The sequence below is a fragment of the Eptatretus burgeri genome, chromosome 2 (genome assembly GCF_056783735.1).
Source record: "Eptatretus burgeri isolate ZD-2024b chromosome 2, Ebu_testis_v1, whole genome shotgun sequence".
Taxonomy (NCBI): Eukaryota; Metazoa; Chordata; class Myxini; order Myxiniformes; family Myxinidae; genus Eptatretus; species Eptatretus burgeri.
The window spans coordinates 147,565,011-147,590,695 of NC_140962.1; the positions used below are offsets into that span (position 1 = coordinate 147,565,011).

At 43.9% G+C, this 25,685-nt stretch overlaps 1 protein-coding gene across 4 annotated transcripts in view; it reads right to left on the reverse strand.

The window, feature by feature from the left end:
- LOC147033481 (RNA-binding protein 5-like) overlaps positions 1 to 12,107 on the reverse strand; it is a 41,101-nt gene extending 28,994 nt beyond the window's left edge. Inside the window, exons 1-6 of one of the 4 annotated variants that reach the window (XM_085871670.1) lie at positions 11,851 to 12,107; positions 8,025 to 8,065; positions 4,209 to 4,348; positions 3,451 to 3,650; positions 3,026 to 3,172; positions 2,726 to 2,795 (exon numbers count right to left, since the gene is read on the reverse strand). In XM_085871670.1, the coding sequence (XP_085727796.1) occupies positions 2,726 to 2,795; positions 3,026 to 3,172; positions 3,451 to 3,650; positions 4,209 to 4,348; positions 8,025 to 8,041 (574 nt within the window). In that variant the 5' untranslated portion in view covers positions 8,042 to 8,065; positions 11,851 to 12,107. Of the gene's footprint in view, positions 1 to 2,725; positions 2,796 to 3,025; positions 3,173 to 3,450; positions 3,672 to 4,208; positions 4,349 to 8,024; positions 8,066 to 11,850 lie in introns of those variants that run through there. The other 3 variants (XM_085871668.1, XM_085871669.1, XR_015055561.1) reach the window with 3 other exon arrangements.
- Between the last annotated feature and the right edge of the window lie 13,578 nt (positions 12,108 to 25,685).

Consider the following 25,685-nt stretch of genomic DNA (forward strand, 5'->3'; position numbering starts at 1 on the left):
CCCCCCCCCCCACCACCACGGGTGACCTGTATGGATACATACAAGGCATCTAGTGAAGGCTACTCATTTAAAGAGAACAGCTGAACTCCAAACAGGCCCCGTTTCGCCCACTTACCACACGGTGCAAACATCAGCATGTGTCCCAAGCGATGCGACTTGCAGGCACCGGTGATGGCCAGATTTCAAACCACCCCGACATGGCACTTTCGAAATGACGAGTTTCTGCCCCAGAATGCTCGGCGTGCATGGCAAACGGCCGCAAGAAACGGCGGTGTTCAAAGCATTGTAAAGCGTACGGTGATAGAGGAGGCATTGTTCCTTTAAAAATAGCTCACAAAGCATCTGAAACGCTTGGAAGAGCACCTGACAGAATTGGCTGCACCTCTACATAAACGAAAGACTCGGCGAACTTTATCAGCTCTCGTACGACAAACTCGCGACTCGCTACGCCTGAGTGGACAAGCCTTTGCTTCACAAATCAACGACAAGCTTCTACCAGTGAATGGACTATTTATCTCTGGGTTCGGTGTTTCTGAACACACCGATGGGAAGGACATATCTGAGACTTGTACATGTACACTGTACAGGTTAAGTGTAAATCGATGATAATTACTATTAACCATGTTGGGAGGGGGAGTGGTGCGAGCTGTGACGGCTGTTATAAATGTTTGTTTGATTCCCTGGGGGGGGAGGGGCAAGATAAATGATACTAGATGTTGCATCTATTGCTATAAATTGAATTGAATTGAAACACAACCTCCATTGTGACCATTATATTTTTACAGCAATCACCAAAAGAGAAGAATGCTATGCTATGTTTTCACCCCTTCGACTGTCTGTGTACAGGATATCTCAAAAAGTTGTGGACGGATTTGGATAAAACTTGGTGGGTATGTGTGTGTGGCAAGGACGAATCGATTAGATTTTGGTGAAGATCCGAATCCGAATCCGGATAGGAGAGTTATTTAATTTTTAAGTGATTCTTCACCATTGAGAGGTTGGGCCAAAAAATGATATATGGAACGATATCTCAAAAATGTTCTGGGCCTGATATGTTCTCATGGATCAGGCATTACGTGGCGGAGGTATGCGCTCTTCAGAGTGCCCTTCTCGTTTAACTAGCATCCGTTGAAGAGAAAGTCTTCGATATCCCCTGCCATAGTAAATGAGGATTAACAAACTTATATTCCCTAAGCGTGTGCAATATGTATGTGAAGTTTCCCCTTGATCTGACCAGCCGTTCTGGAGAAGATGTTTGAAGGTTTTAGGGTAAATTCAATATGGCCACCAAACCATGTGACCTATCAATTAAAATTAACAAACTTGAGAAAGGATGTCTTGGGGAAAGTGTATGTGAAATTTTGCCTCAATCTGTCCAGCCGTTCTGGAGAAGATTTTTAAAATTTATTAATTTTCAATCCAAGATGGCTGACGAACCATGTGACCTATGACATCATAAATTTACATTCTGCCTCCAATCCTCCAGTGGAATAAGTGTGTGAAGTTTTGTGTTAATCGAATGAGGTGTGTTTTTCTATCCAAGATGGCCACCAAACCATGTGACTTGTGACGTCATAATTTTTTACTATGTTTGCAAACATGATGGAAGATGAGAGTTGCAAATTTTCACTTCGTTAGGTTATGTGATTCCAGAGAAAACATTATTTAATATTTTTCTTGAATCCAACATGGCTGCCAAACCATGTGACCTATCAATTAGAAAATATCAAAAGGCACCAGTTCACCACTTGCTTGATATGTGAACCAAATTTCGTAAATATATCTTGAGGGGATTTGTAGTTAAGCTCCGGAAACGAAATGTGACGGACGGAACCCATTTCTATATCCCCCGCCAACTTCGTTGGTTGGTGGGGGATAAATAATAATGAATGATAGGAAATCGACACCTGTCTCATCCACAGATATTTGCCATATTCCTGAACTTCCATGAGTCCGATTTACATTCAGGAACAGACACAATCATGGTTAACCGTCATGAAATTACCACTCTTTCGTCTTAGACTCCAAATGCTGAAAATTATGTTTAAAAGACGATTTGAATCACAAGTTCTATGTTTGTAAGGTTAAAAGCGCCTGACGAGCCGAGCCAAGTCGCTAAACACGCACAGTGCACGGCGCAAAAGGCCTCGCTTAGCATTCATACGTCATTTCGAAAGTACCATATCCTCAGACACCTCCTTCAACCCCACCCACCTTTTTTGTGAATCCCCATAACATTCAATCATGGAGTGAAAAAAAAAATTTTTTTAAAGACTTGTAGGGCTGAAAAGAAAGCATGTGCAGATTGCAAGCTGCACAAAGACGACAGGATAGCTGGACTTGGCTGATGGCCAACATTACTCCAATGGGTCATCTTTGAAATGACTTGAGGGCAGAGTATGTAATCATGGCCAAGAGATGTAGACAATAAGAAAAAATAAAACATAAATTTCAATACACACAAAACAAGCTGGAGAAAAGCACAGCAGGCTTGACTCACCTCAACATTACTCAAAACCCCAACATATTTGAAGCTGTCAACTACAGTTAAACTACAAGCACTGACCACAACTACAATGATGTCAAATTTCATTTTCAATCGATCATTACACAACGTCGTACATCGGCAAAATAAATGCCGCATTCCTATTCCACTGGCCAAGCAAGGATATTACGGCATATGAAACCCTGTGCAAGGAAGAGGGGCAACCGAGGCTGAACTCACCGGTAAGCACGTTCCTGATAAGCCTCACGTCTTTCACAGACATGTCAAACATTCGGACGGCCTCCTCGATCTGAAACACAAACGAACACCAATTACTGGTGCCCGCGGCAGTCGCCAAACCAATTATGAAGCTGCATATTGGTAGATACACAGCAAAATGATGACAACAAAACTGTGCACTCAAGTGAACTCTGAGGACGTCGATGAAAAGGGAATTCATGAATGAATTAACAAATTAATCGATAGCCCCCCCCCCCCCAACACCATCCCGATTTCGAGAAACCATGAACAACAACTTGCCTCACGTTCTGATGCAGTCAAGGGCAGGCCCCGCATGACAACAACGGTACTGGGCCTCTCTTCGGAGCGGCTGCTGCGATAGTCTTGGTCTCGATAGTCACCGTCAGCGTGGTATCCAGGGTAATCGTAAGGGTCCATGTCTCGATCCTGCGAGAGAAGAAACGAATTGATGGATGTCAAACACAATGCAGTGAACGGTGAACTTCACTTTACCAAACGGTGACCATTGGTGATCATCCCGTAACCAAACGCTGTGCAAGAGGATAACGGTTATCCTCCCGTGAATCTGCTCTTAGCGTTTGGTTTTGAAATAATCACAAAAAGGTTCTCAAACACCGCACTTCGATGATCATCCTCTCGTGCAATCAGTGCAAAATGTGCCGAAAGCAAAAAGCTTTTGAAAACCAAACACGAGAGCAACATACGTCATAGTGCCCACGGTAGTCCCGGGAATCACGGTAGTCGCGGCGGTAGTGATGAGATCGATAATCCACGTCCTTGTAATCGTGGTCTCTGTCACGGTCGCGGTCCCTGTCACGGTCGCGGTCCCTCACACGGTCCCGCTCTCGCGACCGGTCTCGATACCGCCGGTCCCTGTAATCATCTCGCTCGTCCCTGCGGGACACTGTAACAGGGCACGACCTTGCTGGAGAAAAACAGATCACACAAATCGACACAAGCAGCAGGTCAGTATATTTTTCTCTCAACATTCACAAAACAGAGCAGGACACTTCTCTTCTCCCCCTCCCCCCCCCCCCCCATAACCGATACGCAGCATCTTCCAAATAACTGATAAATTCGACATTCGTGTTCCGATTCATGTTCTGTACAGTGTTTAAAATGTATTATTCAACTGAATTGTAGTCATTCCATGATCGAGGACTGACGTCCGTTGACAGACACAGAAACAGGAAACTGTCACAGTGATTGAGCAGCTTCAAAATCAAATTAAATTTGACAAAGGCTGGAAAAATAAATAAATAAATATTTTTTAAATGGTTCGTCCAAAAATTGTTCACTGGAAAAACAAAACGCAAAATTACACTCACAAAGTGAAAAATGTAAACTGCAGCACAATACAGATAAATCAACTACTGGGTGGTGTAATTCGGGGCAGGGTTAGAGAAGAGCGACGGTCAACTCGGCGGAAAGTCCAAAATCCGTTGCAGTGAAGAGTACGTACTGTAAGCGCTGTAGCGACCACCTCGATCACCCCTGTAACTTTGGGGTGAGTCTTCCCCGGAACTGTAGTGATCATCACGACGATAGGCATCCCGCTCGTACTCGGGGTCAAACCTGCTGAGCCGAGTCCTCCTGTACATCCTTGAAAAACAGATTAAAAAAAAATAATAACATAATTAAATAAATAGGAAAAACTAGTTTGTACTCGAATAAGGAATTGTGAGCAAGACTTTTTTTTTTGCCATGGGACATCCAACACTGCACACAATCATTTACCATCTCTCAGCAGACATACATACATCAATGACGACATGACGGGGTAATAGGAAGGGGGTCCAAACACCATCTGATAAACAACAATCACCAGAAAATAGCACCCAGACATCTCAACTCACACGGGTTGTTGCGTGTACATGTACATGTACATGGGTAACCGTGGATACAACAAACTCAGATAGTCTTTGTGCAGGAAATCCTTGTATTGATACACGCTGGGTCAAATGCCAGTTAGTAAAGTCATAGCGCCCCCCCCCCCCAACTACCCACAGTTCATGCAATCATCGGCACCTATCATCTATCGACGATTGCATACTGTAACATCACCACCTTCCCCCATTAACCACTGAGCAGCATGAGCTCGGTCCTCCCAGTGCAGCAGGACAAAATGTGGACGATTTTCTTGTTCCGGGGATCACACTGTGCAAGATCCTTCACGCAGATATAAACAGAAGACAGCACGTGCGGACGAGCAAGTTCAACGGTAGCAAAGAGTCGCAGTGACAGTTGGAAGGTCCAGTCAGTTAACCATGGGTATTCCTCCAGAAGCTGCCTCCTCACAACGTTTCACAATGGACAGGGCCAGCTGCTGATTGACACGCACTGCTCGATGCGGAGGCAAAACCTTGCCGCAACATCACCCCCCCCCCCCCGATCCTCACCTCACAAAGTATTTTTTATTAACCCTTTCACTTGCTGTTCTTTTGCTTACATCATCCCAACCTCATTGTCCATGTGTACACAAGGCTTGCTGGCAGGAGTCGAGGATTAGGGTTTCATGTTTGGTGCTTGCCCAATATGGGGTCCGCAAGGACTGTGTTCTCTGACGCGTGTGTATATTTGCTGCATTATTAATTGTGTCACATCAAAACCAAAGTGGAGTGCGGAGACCCTTTCTCACCGAACCATTGCGATGAAGGCAACACTTGACAGAACATGGGCGACTGCCGGAGCAAGACAAACTGTCGTCCTACGACACAACTAGGGGATCGAGCTACCTATAGTCCGAGAGGATGTTCGAGCCACGGCAGATGGTGCAAGGGGACACATTGTTGTGCTGATGATCACCAACGATGGTGATCTCGGGGGTTGAGATAAAGCATGCTCGCACAGGGACGTCGAGCTGTGATGGCAAGACAAATTTGGGCCCATTAACAAGAACTCGTCCCTGCCAAGCAAACAAAGTGGGATGAGGAAGCAGCAGGGAAGGTGGTACCTCGGAAGGTGCCCTCGCAATTTACCTGTTCGTGTGATAAACATTCTTATTCTCTCGTAACCGGCACAAGGCTGCGAGCAGCTGTGCCGTCGACGCACGACGCAATGCCCTCTGCTGGTTAGGGCAGGAATAATTTGTTCAGGGTGCCGGTGATAGCTCACCTACTCTTCGTGAAGGACACCGTGGGATCTTTAATGTCCACTAACGGGTGCCGGCAGATGGGACACCGAGTTAATGTACATCCGAGGGATGGCACGCAGATCGATGAATCGCCGGGATGACAACGTGTCGCAATGTCGGGATTCAAACCCAGGTGACAGCTGAGAGGTGAGTGTGTGTGTACCTCAAGTCCATCCCACCAGCATGACGATAAAACAAATGGCAGATCGTGATGACAATAAAAAAAAAAAAAGGTTGATAAACACGCAACAGATATCTTCGTGAAGTTTGACATTTACTCATAATCTTCAATTTGTCATTCATCACCAGATTGTGCAATTGTCTCTCTGTGTCCGTCGTCTCGTCCTCACTCCGGTCCTTCAGATGTGCACGGCCCATCATTACCTTGCCCGATAGCCATGCTCATCTTCTACCCTCGCTGATTCTTTCACATTCCGTTCCTCTCCGGGCCATTGTTACTCTTTCTTGTGTATGTCCCCTCACCACCTCCATACCCCCTTTGATAATCATCAAACCTTCTGCCTCATCACTTACCTCCTTCACGATCATTGTACAATACAAAAATCCGCAAAAACGAGTTAACGGCTACACCCCCCTCCCCCCCCCCCAACTCGCTTCACTCATTTGAAAAAAACCATTCGGCATCTTAAAGAATCAAGACCAGAAAAGAAGTCGCTTCGGGTACATTCTGGTAGTCCGTTTTGTTACCACAACAATATTTCCTCAAGTGAGTCCACCACTCCACCACCACCACCCCCCCACCCCCCCCCCATTTAGCCTTTGGTGAAGCTGCAAATCAAACTGACAGTTCAGTTTGACATTACCAAAGTGGGAGGCGCCAATGTAGCGATTTTACAAACATGGAGGAGGAGGAGGAGGAGGAGTTACTTCAATGACGTCAAAGTTAGAGGGAGGTGGGACTCCAACCCAACCGAGGACAACGAACATGAAAACACTGCACAGACAAAATGAGAGAACAATAATCATGCGCCTTCTCTGTGCTCGCCGGCCTCCAGTGTCTGTTCGGTTCAATTAATCCCTCCATTTCTTCACGAGAGACGTTCACCACAACCTCACGTAGTACCCCAAATTATCCCATTCACACTCACTGTGACCCCCCCCCCCCCGCGTAACCTCTTCGAGTTAATTTGCGGTCGGTTGCTTTGTTCTTTTTCTGCTTCATCCGCAATTTCCCCTTCATGCTGTTTCATTCAGCTCGTTCACTCCCGCATGTCCTTCTCTCCCTCTTAATTAACCCTACCCTCTTACTTGCAGGTCATATCTATATATCTCTCTATCTCTACTGCGGCTCCACCATCAGTACGAAGGCTTTTTATCCTCCAGTCATGTCGCTCTTCCACCAGGGTTCGAAGTTCGCGAAAATAATGCACGAGACCGCAGAAAATAATGCACAAGATCTACGTGTTAACGTAGATTTCAACAATCCAAGCCGAATCACAAATGTCACCCATAAATCGGAGGAACGGCCAATCACAGCTCACCTAATTAATCAACCCCAGCTGCTACCGAGAGGACAAATCAACACTCGACCCTTATAGTCAAACGCGAAACGCTTTTCCGTCATTATGCAACTTCGTCATATTACGATGCGGACGACCGCTTCGGTTTTGCTGCTGGAGTACAAACAAGGAACCAACACGAAACGCAGCCATGGAGATTCTGTGCCCCAAATAAAGAGGCCGTGAGTGGGTCCGTGTACATTCCAGTTTGCTCTGAAACTGCTGAATGTAGAAAGTAGTTGATACCTCATTGCCGAGCTGGAAAAGGAAAGTGTAGTGACATTTGACCAATCCCCCCCCCATCCCCCTTCCCACCCATCATCCCCCTTCCCCCTTATATAATTGAAGAGCAGGTGAAAGACCATTCCTTGTTCCATATGGATTCGTAAGAAAAAGAAGAGGGCTAGGGCACTCAAAACGTATCATCATCATCATATCATACACACGTATCATTTCCTTTCCTTTGGAAGATGCCCAACTACTACCAGTACAGAAACACCGACAATCTCCATGGGAAAAGTTATTTTTAGTTTACCTTTTCATTTTACACGCTTCATTCCTTGAACCATGTTATGTTAAAAAAAAAATAAAAAGGAAAACAGAATAGTGTTCAAGAGAAACTCACCCTTCTCTCTCCATCATGATGACTGCGTTGAACAAAAGAAACTGGAGGAAGGGAGGGAGAGAGAGCGAGAGAGAGCAACAAAACACCCCCAAAAAAACGAGTCAGCATCATGAGAACACCAACAACAATCACGACCATTCAAAAACTCACTCAGGACAAAATTAAACAATCGGATAAAACGGACAACACGAGTTACGATCGAAGAGGGTGGACATCATGTGCTCGGGTTTGTGAGGTATGCAAGTCGCGTGACGTATTAGTTTGTGCGCCAGTGTTGTCGAAAGGCCGCATCATTCATCGACACATTTAGTATCTGTATTACCGCCTGTGCTTGATTGTTGTCATTTTCAGTCGTCGATCGAGGGACTTTCCGCAGGATGAGCAAAGTATGGCCAAAAATTGTTTACTTCAATTGGGAAGACCGTTCTTTGCATATGCAATATGAGAAGCACATCCATGGACACATAATTGTCGTGTTCGGGGAAGATGCCTTTCGTTATAGGACAGTGACATGATGAGCGGAGGAGGAGGAGGTAGTATGAACAAGGTATGTGAGACAAGCTAAAAACAAAGGTTGTTTTTGTTTGTTTGATCTATGTAATACCTGATCAACACGTGCACGGCTAAGCGCATGTAAGTGGTTACCACCCTGTTTCAAAAATGTCAAAAAATGAAGTTTGTTCCATTGCCTTCTCACAACATTTTCCTGAAAGTGCAAGTCAAACTGAGTTCAGAACAAAAAAAAAACCATATAGCTTAAATATATATATATATATATATATATATATATATATATATATATATATATATATATATATATATATATATATATATATATATATATATATATATATATATATATATATATATATATATAGGAATATACTTTGAAGAAGGGGTACCTATTCCGATGGTTTTGTGAGTTTTCAATGAAATTACATAATTTTTCTTTTTTGGCAAAATAAATGAAGGTCATAGTATGTAACTTATTCTAGCAACTAATCTAATAATCAAAATACCAATTTCTGGGATTAAGAAATAATACATACCTATTTTTTATTACTGCTCTATTCAGTGACTTGTCAGATGCTGAAAAGCACTAAAAGAGAGAAGATTTAGCGAACAAATTCTTGGATGTAAATTTTCAATTCAATCAATTTTGGGAGTAACAAAAAGCTCTCTAAATTCTCCAAAACTGTTTTAACTGCCTTCTAAATTGATAAAATATTTTTTTAAAAACCTGGAAAAATATTTTACATTTTTTTTTAAAGAAAATTCATTTTTTAATCAAATTCAAAAAAGTGTGACGTGCAGTCGGACAAAAATGCAAAATTACTCTAAACCAAAGCCATGCATGTTTTCAATTTTTTTTTATACTATTATATCTATATCACTGTGCCCCATTTGTTAATAAATTTTAGTGAAAATAATCTGATGCACAGGAGAATAAAAGCATTTTTTTTTAACGTAATGTGCAGTCGGACATTTGGGTTGGGAAGTTCGGTGAAGCCGCTGTAATTAAGTATCCACCCGGATCATCTCAATTTTTTTTTTATATCGATTATTGGTAACAAGTTGAATAATTTAAGACACGAAAATATGAGTTATTGATAAACTCGTCATTTTGTTAGGGGATTTCATAGTTCAAGGTTCTAAAGGGCAATAAAACAAGAAAAAATAAAAATATGCCAGAATGTGCATACATCATGCGAATCCACCACTGGCCGACACAAATGCTGATTTTCTCAGACGGTGGGTGATAACCTTTTGATTAGATGAGAAATTTCATATAGAATGTTTTATATGTTGTATTTTTGCATGGTCTAATATGTCATATTTTAAGGTGAAGCAAGAAAAAAAAAGGCAATACTGGGCATATATATTCAATAAAAAATCCTGTAGATTCAGTAATATACATCATAAACCAATGAACCTATATATTTTAAGGTCCTATGGAACACTCTGTGCAATGAACCAAATTTCATGACCAGTATTAGTCTTTGTGACTTTCACAAATGCCACTCAAGTAAGGGTATGCCCTAAAATAGGGGTGGTAACCACTTACATGTGCTTAGCCATTCATGAGAAGGTACCCACAGAAATAATGCAAAAATGGGACTTCAATAATATGGAGAGAAGTTTAATATTATCTAGCTATGTGCTCTGCAAACATGTTGCTTCATCAAATCAACCCCCACCCACTCCCTGAGTGCTCAACTCCCCCCTTCCAATCCCAAGTCCTCAACCAACACTCAGTCCCTAAACTCTGCCCCCTCCAAGAACCCAACTCCCTGTCCTCCCCTCCCCCTTTCTTCAAAGCAAGAGGGCATTCTTTAATCATCAACTCATTGAAATGGTGTCATATTTAATTATCCTTCCCCTCCCATAGTCACCTTTATATTATGCCATGACCAGCTTCACATACTCCAACCTCCTTTCACCTCATTCACAATCTCGTTAACAGCGAGATAAGTCTCATCTAATGAGAACAATTATCAAGTCCTCATTCACAATCTAGCGAGGCACGTCCCACAGAAACACCACTTTCGAGTGAGTGCGAGTTGCCCAAGCGTTTTTTTAAAAAATGATCCGAAATTAAATTAGCCTCTTCGTGGACACAAATACAACTTTAAATTAAACAATGACGTCACGAGATTGGCGTTAATAATTTACATTACGTCATGGAGTAAAAGCTCTGAGCTATTTGTACGAGCAACGGCACAATGGTGGTGAACCATCAGGAGGCGTCGGTTGGATTCTTCAAAAGAGAGGGCAAAGCACAGTTATTACCCGGATGTGACGCACACTCGCAGCGTGAGAAGCGGCCCCTGGGGAGACAGACGAACGCACGGACAAACAGCACGGTTGGCAAGATCAAATTTAAAGCTCACAACTACAACCACTTCGGAGATTCGGACTTCCTGATCAACTGTTCAGGATAAAAAAAATATCGAGAAAGAAATGCAATCACAGGAACTGGAGAAACCGGCATTTTCTTGATCGCGAATTACCATAAGTGACGTCACACTGCCGGTACCGACGAAGCCAATTATTAAATTTATTAAATAAGTTTCCCTTCCAAGGAATTTCCGACGCAGGAAGCCATCAGGCCAAGAAAAGCCTGCAGCAGTATTGCCAACCTATGGTTGTTCGGCCGTGCTCCGTCCTTTCTGAAAGCAAGGAAGCAGCTCGTACTTCGGGACTCAGAGCAGACACTTAAACCAATAACCCACCGAGTCGAGCAAATTAATGGTGTACTCCACCAGCACAAGTTCAACATCCCAAGCCCATCACAAAGGCTAAACATGGCGAATTTGTCTGTCGGTACCGGTAGTGACGGCTCTGGGTTGAGCAATGGAAATAAAATCGCATTCAGCTTCTTCTTCAACAATATATATTCTTCTTCTTCTTTAATATATTCCTCCTCTTCTTCTATTAATTCTTCAACGTTCTTCTTCTTCTTCAATATAATCTTCTTCTTCCTCCATTTGAATGCAGAGACCAAGGAGTATTTTCTTTCTGAGGACTTCAAGTTAAATATATTATACCTCGACATCCGCAGGGTTGAGGCCCAGGTTAACTCACACGTGTGCCTTTTAAACTCGCTTCGAAATATAAAACCCAAAGCCGTACGTCAGGAGGTCGTGTCGCTTCGCTTTCGCTACATCACCACAAAGGGCATAGGTACGCCATTTCCTCATATGGATATCTTACGTGAAAAGACAGACGAGGCATATTACTCCCAAACAAGCACGAACACCCGAGTACACATCGGAACATGAAACCGAGATCGAGGTTGCAAAGAAACATGGCGAAACATTTTTACCACAGGAAAGACGTGGAACTCTTCGGCTTCAGTCCCGCCCGGTCTGAGGAAAAAGGGTTTTCACGAAAAAGCGAGAAAACGAACTCAAAACCCGCACGGCTCGTCGCACAAGTTGCTCGAAGGACGGAAATCCTTACAAAGGCCGCGGAGAGAATCGAAACCGAGGAGAAATCGTCGACGGAATACGAATACTTCAGGTCTCACGACTCCTCAAGAAAAAGCCCGAAATGGCGCCCGGAAAGGCCGGGAGAAACCAAATGGTTTCGCTCGATTGCTCGAGCCAGCCGCCGTCTTGAACCGTTTAATTTATCTTTTAAAACTAAAACTGTTCGTGCGGAATTCTAAATTTCGTAAATAATACTCATTTTTACATATGTACAATAATGTGTGACTCAGGGTAAATAATCTGTGACTGTCACTGTGGCAATTATTTGAAGGGAGGGGGAGCCAAATAGCGACGAATGGTACGGTCCAAGCCCAGCGCTCACGTGACGTGACGTAGCAGTGACGTAATTGTCTCGCTGGAGGGTTATTTCGATGAGCTCTTTCAGCATCTGCATCTGGGATGCTCAGCACAGTCGAACCCTGCCTGGTCCATTCTTGCATGGGAAGCCTCGATGGAGGAGGAGTGCTCGCTCGCGTCTGCTCTCGATTTAAGTAGTATGTTCGGATTAATATGGAATCGGCAAAGCCGAGAAGCGAACGTAGAATTCTTACATTCGCTTCTTAAATATATCAAAACGTCTTTTTGCTATGAAAAAAATAAATATTACCTCAACATTACCTTCACAACAACTACACCACCGAGAACAGGATCTCATCTGAAAAAAAAAATTCCGCAACATTACCTGCACAACGACAACTACACCGCCTCGAACAGGATCTCATCTAAAAAAATTAATATTACCTCAACATTACCTTCACAACAACAACTACACTGCCGAGAACAGGATCTCATTGAAAAAAATAAATATTACCTCAACATTACCTTAACAACAACTACACCGCAAAGAACAGGATCTCATCTAAAAAAATAAATATTACCTCAACATTACCTTCACAACAACAACTACACCACTTAGAACAGGATCTCATCTAAAAAAAATAAATATTACTTCAACATTACCTTCACAACAACAACTACACCACCTAGAACAGGATCTCATCCAAAAAATAAATATTACCTCAACATTACCTTCACAACTACTACACCGCCTAGAACAGGATCTCATCTAAAAAAAATAAATATTACTTCAACATTACCTTCACAACAACAACTACACCACCTAGAATAGGATCTCATCTAAAAAAAAATATATTACCTCAACATTACCTTCACAACAACAACTACACCACCGAGAACAGGATCTTATCTAAAAAACATTATATTACCTCAACATTACCTTCACAACGACAACTATACCGCCTACAACAAGATCACATCTGAAAAAAAAAATCCTCAACATTACCTGCACAACGACAACTACACCGCCTAGAACAGGATCTCATCTGAAAAAAAAAAATTCCTCAACATTACCTTCACAACGACAACTACACCGCCTAGAACAGGATCTCATTTAAGAAAATAAATACTAGAAGTGAACGTAGAATTCTTCTTACATTCACTTCTGACTTTAGCAACAACTTGTTCACAACTGTATACGCAATTTCCGGTTACTACAGCCTGGATTCGGAATCAGCGATCAAATAACGTAAATCACGATTAAAAATTATTTTTTGATGATGCGGGAGATATCTTTATTTAAATCAGTGGAGGAAATATACACCATGTCTGATATTATTTGGGTCTTTCATGTCTCCGACGATGCCTTTATCTCCCGGCATGCATCATTCCCCATGACAAAAACCGGAAACAAAAAAAAACCAGAAGCAAAAAAAAAACGGAAGCAAAACGGTCATCGGCAACGAGACGGATTCACAATTGGCAGGGTATTGTGTTGTTTTTTGTTGTTTCCTATTCTCTCATGTGCACGCGTTAAGTAATATTCACAAGATAGAAATAAAACCCAATCGTGTTTATACACCGCACAGCGTTTAACAACAACCGGAAGCAAAAGGTCATAGCTTACGACACGGAATCCAAATAGCCAGGGGGTATTGTGTTGTTGTTGTTGTTGTTGTTTCCTATTCTCTCACGTGCACGCGTTAAGTATGAAGCTCACTGTTCGCTATAAAACAACAATGGTGGGTCGACAGGGGATGGGGGGAAGGGGGAGGGGCGCTGCAACCTCAAGTTTGCCATGGATTGGCGATGTAAAGCCGCGGCTGTCAAATCTGCATTAAAGGATGTGCACGGTTAAAGGACCCAGTGGTGTTTCAAAAAGAGCAGGCCGTTGTGTTGGTGATCGGCGTAAATTGCCTCCTCGACACAAAAGGGATGAGGATGATTAAGTTTTTGTTGTTTTGTACGTAGCCTGGGGCTGCTGACTGAATCATTTTTCCGCAATCACAGCACTGTGCCTCCGATGCAGTGCCCCTATTTACCAGTAAACTAGTACTAATTTTGTTGACGTCAGAAGGATAATTAATAGGCTGAGTAAACCCACCTGGTGTTATTGAACAGCACAACAGGGGGCTCAAACTGAAGACCCAAAGATCTGAAGACAGCCACCTTAACCGTGAAGCTAACACCAAGCTTATGTGACAACTAAACGTACATGAATATAACAAGAATGACATCACTGTTGTCACAGCCTGCGACAAAGACAAAATCCGCTAACGGGACATTGTAAAACGCACATTTATTGCGCTATTAAAAGGTTAACTCGTCACCTCTTATCCATGTCAGCCTCCGCCACGGTTATATTGTTGTGGTGCCGGGTTCGCTGGCGAGGACGACCGCTAGACGGAGCAGATGGGCCCGTCTCCCACCGAACACCGGAATTGAAAGGTCGTAACCTTCGGATAACTCCGAAGGTCATGGGTCCCTTCGTGGACCGTGGACGCCAATATTTCGACGGCATAGCGTAGGGTTAATTGGCTAATTCCAATTTACCTAAGTACCCACGTCGTCTAACTACCGGGGAAGCCACACCCTCGGCCAACTTTGTCCGAACCGAGTCGCTGTTACCGACTCGGATCCGGCGTAACCGAGCGGGGATTACCAAAGCCTGCCGGACCAAATGAACAATTTACGGCGCAATCGCCTCCCTAATTCTCAAGCCCGAACCAGACTGGGTCAATGATAGAAACGACAGGCAACGAGCTGGAACATTTAACAGGGGTTTCTTTTACAGTAATCGGGAAGGGAGACACAGAGCAGACTTAATCACGAATATGCAGGAAAATGTACAAAGGAATCACTTAAACAGTTCTACTTACAGACAGACACACACACACACCCAAAAAGAAATGGACCTCGTGGGTCTTTATTCGGCCCTTCAGCTGAGGAGGATAGTTCAGCTGGGGGTCAGAATCGAGTCGCGTACCTGGCCGCCTCGTGCGGTTTCACCGATTCCAGCCCACCACAGTGGGACTCGAACCCACGACCCGGAATCCGAGCCCCCAATCCTGGCTGCCACGAACGACGATACGGGCACCACGGTACACCTCCGCTACGACCACCACCACCACGAGGAACCCGATAAAGGCTGCAGACCGAAGACCAAAGAGCAAAAAGCACAGACGACTGCAGACCAAAGAGCAAAGAGCGACGACTGCAGACCAACGATCGACCCCAACCCTGACACGACCACCTTTATTATTCTCCCCCCCACCCCCACGCGGGTGGAGGGATCCGCTCTGAGGTAACTCACCTCCGGATTGGTTGGGGGGGGGGGGGTGTCGGGCGACCGGTGTCCTCCCCTCATTGGACGAGGCGAACATCCCATCTGGCTGGGGCGGGGGTTGGCCCTGAGGTGATCTCTCCCCCGATTGGACGAGGGGAACCCCCATCTGGCTGGGGTGGAGTCGGCCCTGAGGCGAGGGGGCTCCGCCCACGTCCGTAGCCTTGAACGCGTGGGTTATGGCGCCATGGTGTGGACTGAATTGATATAGAAAATGAACTAAAAAATAACTCGCAGCACATACACTTAATCACCCATTAAACATAGGGGCGGGCCCCTAACTATAAACACATACTTAACAAAATAACTGAACTGCAGGGACTCTGGCTGTTGTGTGCAAATGGCTGCCAGATTCGTAACAATCTCAGAACGAGCTGATTCATCACACGGATATGGATGTTTAACCCAAATATGGGGCAGTTCAAAAATTACGCAACGCCATTTTGTTAGGGAGGTACATATGGGCTTGATTAAACCTTACTAAGAATTTTTATTTGACATATGATGAGATGTTTCGGGGTCTCCGAGCGTGATTAACACTCAACCCAAACAAGCCGGTCGGCGACATGGGTGGTTGCGACATAATTGCATACTAGTCATACAGTTTTTGACGGATCGGGCTGAAATTTTTTGACAGAGGTTGATTATAGTGCGCATAAAAGCCTGGAAGCCCATTTTTGATTTTCGAAAAAATAAATTTTTTACGATTTTTTCTAAAATTTCAAAGTCCCGTTGCTCGGCAACGGTGGTGTCCATAGCAACGGTGCTCAAAAGCATAGAACTCGATCCTGGTATGAACCTACCTGTCAAGTTTCATCAAATCAGTTGACTCCTCTGGCCTCCAGAGCTGTCCATTACATACAAACAAACAAATAAAAAAATGACGGTAAATAGACACCCTATTTTTGAAGGACTACCATTTGAAAAATAAAACCAAAATGAAAAATCGGCTCGAGTAAAATTTTCTAAATATCTCGAAGTGTTTAATTCCGAAGTCTCGTTTCTCCACATTCAAAACTGTAGGACAAGTATTGAAAATACCGTTTGGGTTCTTAAAACGCGGTTTTTCGGCCGCTGCATAGCAACGGGTGGTTGCTTAGCAACGAAACTCAAACGCGCACACTCCCAACCCATGCGGCACCTGTTCGCCAAGTTTCATCGAAATCGGTTTGCTGGTTTGTGCTGTGGAGCCTCGCGTTGCAGACACACACACACACACACACACACACACACACACACACACACACACACACACACACACACACACACACACACGGAAAACCCGACAATAAGGGTACTCTAGCGACCACCCAACAAAGCCAATGGAAATCTGATGCAACAAACCCAGGCAGTGTATAATCAACAGAGGCCTACAGCCCTATTGTGTGAGGCCAATTAGAAAACCAAGATGCCGGCCATATAATTTTGTCGAGGTTCCATGGTAGATGGAGTCAAGCAACTAGTATGGGTGTGGTCAGGTAGCTGACCGACCAATGGGTGCACATTTCGACCCCCAACAATAACAGCAATGTGGAGCTCTTGTTGACCTGTGACATGTCACAGTCAAAAATAGTGTGGATGAAATGGGCAAGATGGACTACAAAGTCCTTAACTTCATTTTCACTGCCATGCTGTGCCATGCCGTGCCATGCCAGGTAAACTCGTGCTTCTGTCCGCATCTCAATCACACCCATCACATGGCAGAGTGTACATGATTACGTAGCCATATGTGGGCATCCATCACACACACTACATGCCGTGGTGTTAGTGATTGCCCCATGTATGCGAAGCGAAAAGCAGGGCGAAGCAATTGGTTCACTTCCGTCTGTCTGTGTCTACAAACGTCAGTTTTTGATCACACATGTGCAGAGGCGAGAGATCTTTTTCTTTTTTCATACGATGTCTGCCTGCCTCACAGTCAAACAAAATTGAAAATCATTCCAAACAGGAAACTTACTGTTTTAGGAACGTCATAAAGGACACAAACAACAGGCACAAAGAACTAATGCAACACGTTAAATAAGGTGGTGTACAAGACATTCCATCACACAGGACATTCCATCAACAGCGGGAAAATTCCGGATTTTTTTTTCTTTGACCTTTAAAATATTTATTTTATTTCAACTCGTCCACCCACTCCCTATGGAGCGACAGTGAAGGTTCATGTTGTTATCATCTCTGAGGTATATAAATAAAAGTGTATCTAGTCTCGGGTCCGTTCATCTGTGGTCGATGTGATAAGCAGTGAATATGCAAGGATGTCGGGATTCCTCCAGATTTCTTTCATTTTAGTGTTAAACAGCAGTAGTGACTGTTTAAAAAGGCAATCATACATGTTTGTCATCATCATCATCATCGTCATTGTTTTACGGATGTTTCCATGCTTGCATGTGTAAGCCGTGGTTCACCGAATGGCTGCTTTCCAGGCTGCACGATCCCTTGCTAGCCCTCTCGTTAGGCCTTTAACTCTAAGATCGTCTCTCAGCAACACATCCCATGTTTTCCTCGGACAGCCTCTAGTTCTCCTTCCATACACATTCATATTTATACACCTCCTTCACACAACTACCCGACCACATCCTTTCCACATGTCCGAACCATCTTAACTTACCCCTACGCATAACCTCACAAATGCTTTCTATACCTAACCGATCTATCTTAATTGCACATTTGATTTCCTATCCTTCAGTGTCACATCACACATCCACCTCAGTTTCATCGCATTCTCATTTCGTTCACACCTCCGTTCATCCTCCTTTTTGAGCACAGATGTTTCACTGCCACACAACATCATGCTTTGAACACAAGCTGCATAAAGTTTTTCCTTTAATTTTGAAAGAGGTCCCTCTTGATGTCAATAGGGGTTTGTGGTTTATATATATATTTTTAACTTCCGGTGAAGGTTTTCCATGAACCATGATAAGCTATCCATACGTACCTTAACACTGCATTTATCCAAGGAGGAAAAACCCATTGGGGAGGGTGGATACTGTTGGTATTAATATTGTTTTGGAAGAACATTAATATTATGCTATTATCATGAGTGTTGTTATTACTTTTGTTATTGGAAGTGGCCTTGGAAGAACACCACCATTACCTATCTTAACACGGATAAATACACCTTAACACGGACTTCACCCAAGGCGGAACACCCCGTTGGGGAGGAGGGCAAATAAAGCCACTACAACCTCCATTGTGTGACCCTTAGTCCTTCTGTCAAGTTTGTTTGAGATTGGATAAGTAATGATCGAATGTATCACGGTCAAAAAAAACAGACAGACATCAAATTGTGTATTTTAGTATGGCGATTGAATTTTATATGTGAACACTGCAGAACACAAATCGCCTTTTTGCCAGTTTCAAAACCAATCTGATTAGCAGTACCTGGACATATTAAATTCAGTGGTGTATAAGACACTGCTTCAGCAGAGCGAAACTTCCGGAATTTTTATATCCTCGTGGAGGATCTCTAAGTCTGACTCACGTTGTTGTTCTTATGGACTTTTTTGTTTCACAGCCGACAGTTTTCTTCGAAACCTCCTGAAACTTGGCATATATATATATATATATATATATATATATATATATATATATATATATATATATATATATATATATATATATATATATATATATATATATATATATATATGTAAAAATACCCTGCGCAGACAGTAACTATCTCCGATTTTGAAAATTCCTCCGAGAAAAAAAGTTATGACGTCAAAATATCTCCGCTATTGGAAATCGCCTAAAAAATTATCTCCGAAACTAGGCAAGCTTTTTGAATTCTGTTTGCGGGAATCAAACAGGGCATTAGCAGAGATGAATTACCGCACATATGATACATCACTATGACGTCATATCAATTTTTATGATGTCATTCCTATTTTTTGACATTTTTTGTTTCACAACCCAGAGTTTTCATCGGATCTTCGTGAAACTTGCCACGTATATGCAGAAAGCCTACGCGCAGGCAGTAACCATCTCCGATTTTGGAAATTCTTCCTAGAAAAAAAGTTGACATCATAATATCGCCGCTAATGGAAATCGCCTATACCATTATCTCCGAAACTAGGCAAGCTGTTTGAATTTTTGTTTGCGGGAATCAAGCCGGGCATTAGCACAGATAATTCATTGGAAACCTGATACATTACAATGACGTCATATTCGTTTTTATGACGTCATCATTAAGAGGACGAGGATCTTAGCTCATTCGAGCTTGTTTCATACGACCTTAAAAATCACTATTTTTTATTTCATTTTAATTATACAGTATATACCTGAACACTGTGTGGGGTAAAGTGTTCTATGAACTCTCAATTTATTCAAATGTGTGCGCATGATGTAACTAAACATGAGTTCTTAATAGTGCGTGAGTTACAAAACAAGTTCACAATGAAACAAAATCTGAATCTACATTGTCCAAAACACAACTGGACTGCACAGTTCTGTTCACACGTCAGGGGTGTGTTCCATGAGCAAGCAGCTTGCGATCGCATTTCAAGCCAGTCGTTCTGTATCAACAGCTTTGCAAGCTGTTTACCGAGCTGCTCAGCAAGTGGAGCAAGCCATTGAAAGAGGTGATTCATTCCATGAACAAAATGGCCGCCGTAGTCAGATTCAAAAGTATAGTAAAATCAATTAACTGTTCAGAGGCATACCCGTTATGTCTACCCATAATATTATTGAAACGTGCATTTCATACTTTATTTTTACTCTACTTTTCATCATAATTCCTCCCAAAAATACACGATGGTAGGGTACGGTCAGCTTGGCAGGGGGCTCCTCCTTCTGACTCTCCATTTCTTTATCTATCTTTCCCTCTTCCTCATACTCTGCAACCGCTGCAAACACAAAGTTTGTTTGAGGAAGTCATCACAAGAGGAGGAGATTGGGACCATACTCTGTGCAGAGCAGTGGTGCTGCCGAAGCAGTCTCCTTGGCTATTGGGTACAATCCTGGATGGGTCGCCACTCCGACACAGGAGAACAGCAAGCTGGCACTCATTTTGCCGACCTCTGAAGGATGACAGGCCGAGTCAACCCCACCTGGTATTAATTCAACAGCTGAGCGGGATTTGAACTCAGGATCCTAGGATCCAAAGCCCGCCACCATAACCATTAAGCCACTACCAGGCATACCAAGTCACAACAGCCAACAAGTCACAAGAGGACCGAGTAAAACTGGAAACGATGGCCCAGACAGAATTTGAGTACCACGACATCAATGTTACCATGAAAAGCACCATGTGCATGGTTAAGTGGTGCCGAGCGCTCCGTTCCATAGGAGTGCTTGTTTGAGTGCTTTGAATCAAGCAAGCCACTTGGCAAGCGATAGCCACCTGCTTGCTAGCGGAACACCCCGATGTACATTTGTTGATCCCAAAATGATGTACCATGTCCATAAAGATTGTCTTCAGTGGATGTGGTGATGACAATGCACAAAAACCGCTTAATAAACTACATTGCATTGATGGCGAACATGATTAATACACAAGATGACTCACAAATGAAGAATGCTTTGTTAAGCGGTGTATTGATTTTATTGTTTTTTTCATACGGGTAAACAAAATTTGCTTTAGAATTAACGCCGATCTATTATTTCGTATTTATTAATATTTAAGGCTGGATGCTTGCTGTAAATATGGAGTAACATTTGCGAATTGCTATTTCAACCAGAATGAATGGGTTGGTATAACGTCACGACGTTGGCTGACGTTGCTGGAAACGTGATGACGTGTAGTTCCACAAAGCACGGGTGGACAATCATTGTGTGCATTTTATAGGCCGGGTTTAACGTGCGTCTCTATGGCCATGTTGAAGGTGTGGCTGAGACACAGTGGTGGTCAGTGAGCTTGGTTCGCGACGCGGTGCGAGTGACGCGTGTCCTTGTCTGTAGTGCCATGGCAGGATCTGTCAGTTTGGCACACTGGTTTTCAATGTTGGGGACCAAAGATAATTCAGCATTATCCTGGACCAGTATACGTGTCCCGATTATTTGAAGAAAGAATGATCTGGGCAGCTTTACCAACACTTCCCGAGGTTCTTTATTTTAAAACACTCCAAGTGTGACAGTAAAAACCGTGCTTTCTCCGCATGTAATCACACAGGTCACCAGACAGGGAAGAGCCACTCTCGCCCTCTGACAGCGGAGATGACGTAACACATGGGCAGAACATGAATATGCATGAGGCAAGACATGGGTGGAACATAAATATACATTTTACATTTAAACTTGGTTACATCACAAGTGTTACTGTGCATGTACAATATTGTCCTGTGTACCAGATGCCCAGCACTGCTTGAAGGCAAGCGTCCTGCAAACAGCTCCGAATACCTAGCTGCCTGGTGGTCATGCCCCAGACAATAACCAAGTAGTGATTGGCTGTTTGATTCTTTTTATTGCTAGAACATGGAAGGGTCATTCCACAGAAGTTGGGTTTAGTTTACATGACACATGACTTAAAAAAGAACAATATCCAGATGCGATTATTGAACCACCGCCCATCCAACAAGGATGGGGATATTAAAATGAGCTCTGGCTGACCGAGCGATAATCTGTCCATGTCCATGTACTTTTGTGTACGTGATGTATTAAAAACCGTAGAGTATTTAGTTTTCATATTACATATATCTATCCCTTCATGACGTTATCTCATCCCGATGAGATTACAGCGGTGATTGGCTGATTGTGTTGCCATGGCAACCATCTTGGTAACTTGGGTTGTGTACGTGATGTATCAAAAAACGTTGAAGATTTAGCTTTCATATTACACAGATCTATTCCTCATACCACCGAAAAGACAGAGGATCTAGGGTATCAGCTCCTTGTTTAAGGTTCATGTTGAGGGTAACAAATCAAGAAGTTTCATAAATAGCAATTACAATTTTGGAAAATCAACATTTTGAATGCCTGCAATTATTTTTCCCATTTTTCTCACTACTGATGACAACAATGCAGGATACATTGAAATATCATCAGATAAATTGTATCATGTAATGATAACACGGATGTTAACGTTTTATGAGAAAAGGGTTATATTTTATACCTTTTATCAAACCTTCCCTGCAGTGGTAGATATTTTATTGGTATTTTGCATGTAACGTGAGTGACAAGAAGATAATGTTTGTATAATCTAACTTCTGAATGTACCAATGCTCAACTGGGATCATGTTCTTCTTCCTTCTACTCGTTGTGTCGTCCATTACAATAAATTCCATTTAGCTGAAGAGCTTACAGATCATTTAATAACAGGCTTAAGTTTGTAATATGAATGACACAACAACCTGATGAGAAATTTGCCATTTCAGGATTTTCTTGGCAGCTGCTGACGTCATAACATCGTATTGCAACTACCTGTGCCACCAATACTTGCTTTTGGAATTGCTCAAAAAGAGTGATGCAACTTCAAATGTTTATTTACAAAGAAACAGAAACTTCAGGAACGTGAACCAAACATTTCTTGAAAGCTTATGACATGGTATTTTCTATCACCGATTGCTATTGCAGTAAGGCACTGCTGGAGTTAGTCTGAGAGTAAAACGTCTGAAATTGACATTTACACAAAATCCTTGCAATTGACGTTCTTGATGTGTGCTCCTCCGTGGCTCAGACAGGCATTGATCCCGACTCCAAAGTTGTGTCCAACATTCCTGTAGGTCTTATGTGGCACACTGCCTGGAGGTAGTCTTGTTGCAGGGCCAGGTATTGGCCGTGAGCACGACCGCTAAATGGAGCAGTAGAGTCGGCTCGACCGATCGCCCAGAATTTAGATCGTACTTTTTCGGAAAACTCCGAAAAGTACGGGTCCCTTATCGGACCGAAGATCGCCAATAGGTAGACCACGTGGAGTAGGGTCGATTGCCAATTTCAATTTACCTAAATACCCACATGGTCCAAACTACCGGGGAAATTCACCCTCGACGGCACCCGTACGGAACGAGCCGCTTAGCGTACTCGAACCGTGTGCGATCCGAGCGGTTTATCGCTGAGGTCCGTCGGTCCCAATGTCCCGTCACAGCGGCACAACGGCCTGGCTAATTTCCCAACACGCAACACGCGAAGCCAATGGAGGAAAGGACATGAACGAGCGGATACATTTCACAAACGGGGGTATTTATTTAACAATAGGTGGGGAAGGAGGGAAGCATGTAAGGGCAAAGTTAAACCGATTAAAATAAATGCACGTATATACAGCACAGCACATACAATTCACTACTTATCTGACTGGCACCACAAACACGCCCACGCACACACCCAAAATAATCGGACCAAAAGCGGTCTTTATTGAGGCCTGTTTCAGACCTGTCCACCTCGTGCGGTCTTCAAGGAGCAGGTCCTCGGGGCAGAACTGGACCCCCATCACGATCCAGACGCCCTCACGACCAGGCTCCAGGCGATGAAGTCGGCAGGGCGAAAGCTGACAGAAGATGACCCTCCGTTGCCCCGACCACTCCGTGTGCAGACCGTTTCTTCTTGCTCGAACCCTCTCGATGTTGTCAGCAGGAGGAGGAGGAAGAAGCCAAGGCAGAGACAAGAGCATGAGGAAGAGAGGGCTCAGTCCGCCCGCGCTCTTATTCCCCCGGTCTCCGGGGGGGGGGACGCCTCCGCCCCTCCCGCTCCCCCTGACTGGACGGTTTTGGCGTGCAGAAATGCTCGTCGCCCTACCATTGGCCAAAACGAGCAGCAAGTCCATCGATTGGCCCGGGGGCGTGGTGATGTCACGCGGACCCCTTCCCTCCTGTTGCGGGCCCTGATTAGCTGAGTGGTGGTCACCCCACCCGTAGCACGCCGATTGGTCGAGGGCCGCCACGAGGCCCCTCCTTGAACTCCGCCTTCTTCCAAAGGACCACCCCTCACACAGTCGGGGAAGTCTGATTGGCCAGGCGACGGTCACCTCACTCGTTGCACGCTGATTGGTCGAGGGCCGCCGCGCGGCTCCTCCTTGAACTCCGCCCATCATGACGTCGGCCAGAGCGAGGTGAAGGAAGCGAAGTGAAGGTGAGGGTGATGCGGTGTTGTTGGCGTTGAAGTTGGTGTGAAAATAAAAGAAAAACCCTAACTATCAAAAGAACTACGCAGCGCATTTACATTTAATCACCCATTAGACTAGGGACGGGACCCCAACTGGCAACACGTACTTACCGATATAACTGATCTATAGGACCTGTATGTTGAGTGCAGTAAACTTCCAAATTCGTAAGTCTGACACCTCCTGCTTTAGATCATCCAGTGTGGCAGGTGGTTGGTATCCATCTTGTCACTGAGCCAATTCCACATATCAAGTCTCCTCTCATGTCATCTTGACTCAGTTTATGCCTAATATAGATGATGTGTGGGAAACCCTTCAGTTCCTTAGTGAGGATATGCCAGACTGACGCTGGTTTGATGCCTTGCTGCCGGAAGCACCGGCAGTGGAACTTCTTGGGATTGTCCACTGCAGAATCCTGCATGGCATCGATGTTGGCTTGGCTCTTGGTTACTGATGCTGGCCTGCCACTGTTGCCATTGCTCTGGTTGTGCACTGTCCCCTTCTGCTCAATGTGTTTCACAATACGTTGAATGGCATAATTTGTGGGTCCATCACGTGTTCCGAGGTCGTATTCCCAGCAGAACCTCCGGCGGGTATCTACATACGATTTAGTCTCATTCCACAGAGCCACCTCTTTTGTCTTCTGCTTCCCTATCAATGGCAGAGTTGAGCTACGGAACTAGAAATCCCAGGGAACAAATACCACGATAACACCACTAAACCCAGGAAAGGAAATCGGAATAGGTCAACAACAAACAAAAGAAATGGCAGGAAGTCAAAGTTGTATCAATCTTTTTGAAACACCCTGTATACCGTATGTACAATATTTGTATACATAGTCACGGCTCATGGAAGAGCGAGAACACTGAATGGATCAGGACGCAACAGAACATAAGGAACAGCAGAGACAAGAGGGAAACACCAACAGCAGAGCTGAAGGCCAAGACAAGGAGATGGACAAACAATGGGTGTGGTGGGGAGGAATGGGGGGAAGG